We start from the raw sequence: 6134 nt of genomic DNA on the forward strand, positions 1-6134 counted from the left end.
TGGCATAAGTGTGAACGATTTCTATCATAAGCAAAAGCACTACCACACACACACACGCACAACAAATAAGTGAGATCCATGGTCCCAATGCAAAGTTGTTGAGCTATCGATGGTATACCATTCAACATGAGGTCAGCAAGCGCGTAACGACCCATATTCTATCATTGATACTACTTGTGTATTTATTTTCAGATTTTCTTGAAACTTAAGATACTGCATAGGGATGAACATGAGGCTTCTTTTATAGTTTTATATGAACTTATTTTCGCATGGTTTAGATCAGCAAAAACTAAATGTTCATGGGAAATTAGTTACCTGGCACTACAAAGCACCACTTCCTGTAAACTATAGCTCAAAATCCATACTTGACAACACATCGCTATATGATGCTGTCACTAAGAATTTTACCATGAGGGTCAAGCATTAGCACTTTGAAAGTAAATTTTCCAGAAACTGTTTATGTGTCCCTCCTTTTCCGCGCCTCCACATCCTTGCCCTGCCAATCACACAAACGCAGAAGCCGAAACGGCGCCATCAAAACCAGAAATGTACATGGGAGAAGGATATTCTGATTAAATGGAGTAAAAATAAGAACAGGATCCAAGGAAAACAAGCTAAAGCTTAACACCGAACGCCCCTGCTTGGCCATACCAACAACTGAGTCAAGTAAGACAGATTTCTATAGAGCTTATCGCGACCAGCACTGCATCTGCAGGCCCAATCCTGTCTGTCACCACATTCGTAACCAGGTCAGGAACTGCACCACAAAATAAGGTGGCACGTGCACTAAACCTGGAAGCCAAGAAGACCAGATTTATCTTAAGAAGGTTTTTGATAAATGTTACTCCCTCCGTCCCAAAATATAAGAACGTTTTTGATACTAGTGTAGTGTCAAAAATGTTCTTATATTATGGGACGGAGGGAGTAGGAAAGTATCTTAGGCTTCCTTGTTCGTTGAATTTTAGTTTGTCCTCAAAGGTACGTGGCCACCCTAAGCCTATAGAGAAAAGGGGGCCTATATTAGGACATTATCAATCAATAAACAACAAATTGCCCCAAGCTGAGAACTAAAAGCCTCTAGCAAGTGGCAACAGCCGGGGAGGAGCCCCGACATGCGCCTGAGGGCAGGCCCTGTTATCCCATTCAATCTGATCGCAACCCCCATTGCTATATCTAAGCCTACCAACAAGCACACGACACAGACATGTAGCACCATGGATGTTTTCGACAATCATGATATATTGAAGTGCCAACTGACAAGAGATGGCATGAACACAGCAGAACATGCTGTTAACATGTGCACGAAGCTATAGATCTTTGAGTCACTCAGGGGTGAAAACAGATCAAATTGGTTCTACCACATTCATGTCCGTATTTGTTCACTAAACACTGATGCGGTTACACATACAGGTCAGACAAAGAATTCAAAGGAATACCTATGTGATTCAGTCGAATTCAGACATCCCTGTAATGTATGCAATCAGTCAAGGCAATAGGATGCACTTAATCAGTCGAGGAAACAGAAATGGTCCCTAAATCAAGAAAAAGATCCTAACTGATTTGACATCTGAAATAAAGCAGATAATACAACTCAAAAGGGAAAAACTAAACCGAATTCGCACCCATTTTTTCTTGTCACTCGCAAATACAATTTTGGACAGCAAAACTACCATTCAACAGAAATACCCAAACCAAATTCTAATCTGATCAAATTTGCATGTAATATAATTCGAATAACCCATGTTCAATTACCAACTCGAACGCCCGTTGATGGTGCACAACCACCACCTTCCTTCGTAGTTAGCTAGTATATGTTGATAATGAAGGGAGAATACTAGAGAAAAGAAAACACTTACGGCAGAATATGCGGCAATGTTTTGCTAAGTGTAGACATTTGGATGTGTTCACATCAGGTAGTATCTTTGCAGTGATATAGAGAAAATAATTACATATTAGAAGGGAGTATCTGGGTAACGTATGACTCACCTATTCATGTGTCTTCTTTGCAAGGGAGCGAAGGAACATGATGAGTGGTTTCTTCGCCCTGGAAAGCTTTTTATCAGATCCCTCTCCGCTATCTTTATTTCCCATGCTTTTTTGGACCTCTTGGACTATCCTCACAAGTTTCCGTAGTTCCTGTTGGTAAAATGTCCGTGAAGCTGAGTGATCCAAACATTGAATCATAACAGATGCACTTGAATTTCTTTAACCAGTATATTTTGGGTGGCGAATACCCATCGTAGATGCATAAACTGCTAGGACTACTATAACTGACAGCCTGACATGTTGAACATAGTTTATGTTTAGGAATAAGGACTAGGAGAAGGGGGGGGGATACAATCATATTAGCAGTTACGATGGTGTTGGTTAGAGTTATGATTAGATATACTTTGGGTCTGACCTCATCTACATAAAGAGAGGAGCTGCACCTGTTTTCCTTGAACAATGGAGAGAATGAGAGAACTAATCCACTATCACTGGTGTCATCCCCCTCAAATCGTTGCCTCAATGGCCTGAAGCACTGCTGTGCCATCAGGGAGGCATCCCTGTCATCGCCACCATTGCCGCATGGAGTGCTGCTGCTAACGTGGAAGGTCTCACTGCCACCACCGCAGAAAGCCTCACACCGACCAATGTGTGGGGTGCTGCCATCACTGCAGACCTCTTGCTACTTGATGCAGCACTACTGCTAAGGCTGAATGCAGTGCTGTTGATGCAGTTAAGATGGTGTTGGTTAGTTCTGATAGTATGGAGTTATCTTCGCCAATATCTGCAGCACTAATGCTAAGGCTGGATGTGGTGCTATTGATGCAGTTTCTTGGTGCACCACCATTGCTACTTGATGCAGTGTTCTCACCTTCCCATGCTGTTCAGCTGCAGCCATGGGAAGCATCGCCACAGCTTCCTGGTTTGCCGTTGGTGTTGCTGTTGAAGGCTTTGCCACCCTAACCAGAGAAGGCATCACTGTAGCCGTTCTCATGGGTAACTGCCGCCAAGATGCTGGTTGCTTGGATGGGAAACTTTGGATAAGAAGAGACTATGAGTATGCTTGGTTTTAGCCCAAGATTGCTCTACCAAATATTTGGCAAGCCGAAATTCTGGTCAAACTTTTGCTAGCCCATGAGTTGGCCAGCATTGGCAAGAAAAATGAACTAGAATGGACAAAGGGGCATTGGCATGACAAAATATTGGCAACCATCCGCAAACACCAAAACTTTGGCCGAGCAAAAAATTGGTAGGGTGTGCTTCAGCCACCATCCATACGTACCCTACAGGTGCAAGATGAATTTGGCGAAAGATGATAATCTTCATTGCTTAATGATTATGGTAGTGACTCATCACTTTTTATAGAGGTTGGCTTCTACCACTAGAATAAAATCATAACTAATATGAACCTTCCTAATAATAGGATCTTATTCCTAGAGAGACTAACTGTTGGTAGACTCAGCAGATCCAGTTTCCCCAAAAAATCCGCAGTGACCCAGAATCTCACTTCTGATACTTCAGTTATATATCTTCTAAAAAAGGTTTTAGCATTTTATTCAAATTATATTTGGCAAACTAGGCTATACAGAAGGTCCTTGTTATCTCATACTTCGAGTCAACACATGAACTGACATGTTAGTTATGCCATCCAATGAACATTTAAAGTGTGCGCATATAATACCTGACGATCAAATTCAACATTATGAATCGCATAAACTTCGTTGGTAACTGGAATGTCTTGGCAGACGAGGCCCTCAAACCATCTATCTGCAATTTCCATATACTCTTGATTTTCCTCACCCTATTGAAATTCAGAAATTCTTAACCATTAGTTCAGTGTTTACTATGTAAATCCAGTCATATTGAGAATATCAGAGTATTGGCTACCTCTTCTTCGTGAGGTAACTCCCCCACTTCCTCATCTTCAATCGGCATTGACTTGTCTGCCACTTCACTCAATAAGGCTTGTATCCTGCTTTCATCTCCATTCTTCAAAGAATGGATGAGATCTTCCATCAATTCAGGCTGTGCACCACGGAGTAGGCTTCCTGGTAGAAACTGATCACATATTAACATAAAATAAATAGCAAATATATGAAAATTGACTTTCAGAGGTGGTTAATTCTTTACTTATTTTATTTATTCTTTTAGGGAAATATATAAAATAAATACAACCTCCAGAAGCAGCTATTATTTACTGATAATGTCTTTCTGAATGATCAATGCATTAGTGATTTTGAACTGGTAGTGTTGTTTAGACTGTAGCCAGAGCACCTACCAATTTTTAGCAAAATGGTTGGGTCTCAATTTGGTCGGTAACCAATTAACATGCCACGTATCAGCAACCTAGGTCTTAACTTAAAAAATTATATCAGGAGCCCATAAATCATCATGATCAAACATTAAAAAAAATCCTAGTGAAGCAGCATGTACACACTTTTGGCCAAGTGTAACAGCACATACAATCTAACTAATTGATCATCCAGCTCACGTAACACAGAAGGGTAGTATGCGGGGACGCTAGCATGCTAGTAGCCAATATTTTGGCGGACGATTTCGTCGCCCGCGCCCCTCGGCTCGCCCGCATATTGGCAAGAACTGCATGGGCAGACACCGGCTGGAACCAAACTGCAGCCAAAACTCATGGACATGGCAATATTGTGGCAAAGCGAGCTTTGGCTCAAAACCAAACACATCCTAAATGCAAAAGACCATTATACAATAAACATCCTTCAAAAAATTGAGGTCATACATATTTCCTTGAAACTAAACGATTTACTCATAAAAACTTAGCATTACTGGCAATACCTCACATCTAAATCCATAATTCAAAACGCTTAAAAGCATCCATACACTGACAGGGCAACATAGGATGCCTTTTAATCCAACCTCTCAAGTTCAAACTACAGTTAATCTTTCCTGCGTGTTTCTGCACTTGTCTAAAAAGGCACTACTGAGTTGACAAAGCACAAGAACATTGGCCCGGAAACAACCACTAGAAAGTAGTGCATTCGGCGAGACTTCTCCCTCCCTCTCTAGTTAGCACTTAGCAGCATCCATATGACTACATTACCTAGCACTTAGCAGTATCTACATGGCTACATTACCAATTTACCAAACTAAAGATTGAATTTTTTTAATTGTTTAAAGGAAAGCATTCCGACATCTAACTGGAAACAGCCAGTCAACCACACTACCACAAGACTGAAGATACTACAAGTTGATGGAATCCCTCAAATCTGGCATTCATTCATTCTAAAATTCGAATAGTACTAGGACCCAAATCCCCGCAGTCCAGGAAATACAAGAGGCGCAAAAATGAACATGCATACCGATGTAATTGTACTGCCTCCTCCTTCCTTCGCGCACATCGGGTCCAAATTTCTGCAGAGACCAACAAACACTCAGAAATGTCACGATTGCGTGATTCACCGCAAGCTCCTCATTACCAGAGCCATGGGTGTACCTTCACGAGCATGAGAGCGTCCACCACCTCGCGCTCCAGCGACGCGGCCCTGAAAAATAAAAAACAGAGTCAATCACCTGAAAATCCTGCCAAGTAAGGGGAAATGGGGGCTGCAAATGGGCACCTGACGATGCGCTTGATCTGGGGAGGGGAGAACTTGGCGAGCTCCATGCCCCACTTCACGGCGCGGCGGGCCTCCCGCTTCTTCTCGTTGCGGCTGCCCCTGAGGGGCGCGCCGTCCGCGTCGTCCGGGTCCTCGCCGTCGGAGGGGAGGGGGGCGAGGGGGCGGAGGGCGCGCGTGTGGGCGCGGAGGGGCGACGAGGGGGGCGCGACGGAGGAGAGGAGGCGGGCGGGCCGGAGGAAGAGGAGGAGCGGGCGGCGCAGCGGCACGGCGGCTGCGGCGGCGGCGGCGTGCGCCATGGCGTGCGGTTGGAGCTGCTGCTGGCGTAGTGCATCTCGCGGATAGGGTTTAAACCTCTTCTTCTGCTGGGGTTTCTGGAAACCGGGGATTTTGGTGAAATTTGGGCAAATTTTTGAAGATTGTCGTGTTGCGCTACCAACTTGAGGAAAAGTTGGGGTTCTTTTTTCGCACTTTGGGCCTGTTCGGTCCTCCTCCGCTCCACACTCTCGCTCCGGGAGTTGGCGGAGCGCAAATCAAAAATTCCGGAGCGGGGGAATAGGT

General features: G+C 43.9%; 1 protein-coding gene across 1 annotated transcript; it reads right to left on the bottom strand.

The window, feature by feature from the left end:
* Positions 1-220: 220 nt before the first annotated feature.
* Positions 221-5888, bottom strand: LOC123043378 (UPF0307 protein YE3790). The gene is made up of 7 exons (XM_044465795.1): positions 5577-5888; positions 5453-5501; positions 5319-5370; positions 3874-4034; positions 3668-3787; positions 1987-2136; positions 221-496 (listed from the first exon to the last, which is right to left on the bottom strand). Exons 1-6 carry the CDS (start codon positions 5870-5872, stop codon positions 1987-1989), a joined length of 828 nt encoding a protein of 275 aa, XP_044321730.1. The 5' UTR covers positions 5873-5888; the 3' UTR covers positions 221-496.
* Positions 5889-6134: the final 246 nt, after the last annotated feature.

The sequence above is a fragment of the Triticum aestivum genome, chromosome 2B, assembly GCF_018294505.1.
Source record: "Triticum aestivum cultivar Chinese Spring chromosome 2B, IWGSC CS RefSeq v2.1, whole genome shotgun sequence".
NCBI lineage: Eukaryota > Viridiplantae > Streptophyta > Magnoliopsida > Poales > Poaceae > Triticum > Triticum aestivum.

Coding starts and splice junctions, on each gene's coding strand:
- LOC123043378 (XM_044465795.1), bottom strand. CDS start 5,872: ATGGCGCACGCCGCCGCCGCCGCAGCCGCCGTGCCGCTGCGCCGCCCG. Junction 3,788..3,873: donor AGTTACCTCACGAAGAAGAG/GTAGCCAATACT, acceptor GAATTTCAATAG/GGTGAGGAAAATCAAGAGTA. Junction 2,137..3,667: donor ATGTTGAATTTGATCGTCAG/GTATTATATGCG, acceptor TTTTACCAACAG/GAACTACGGAAACTTGTGAG.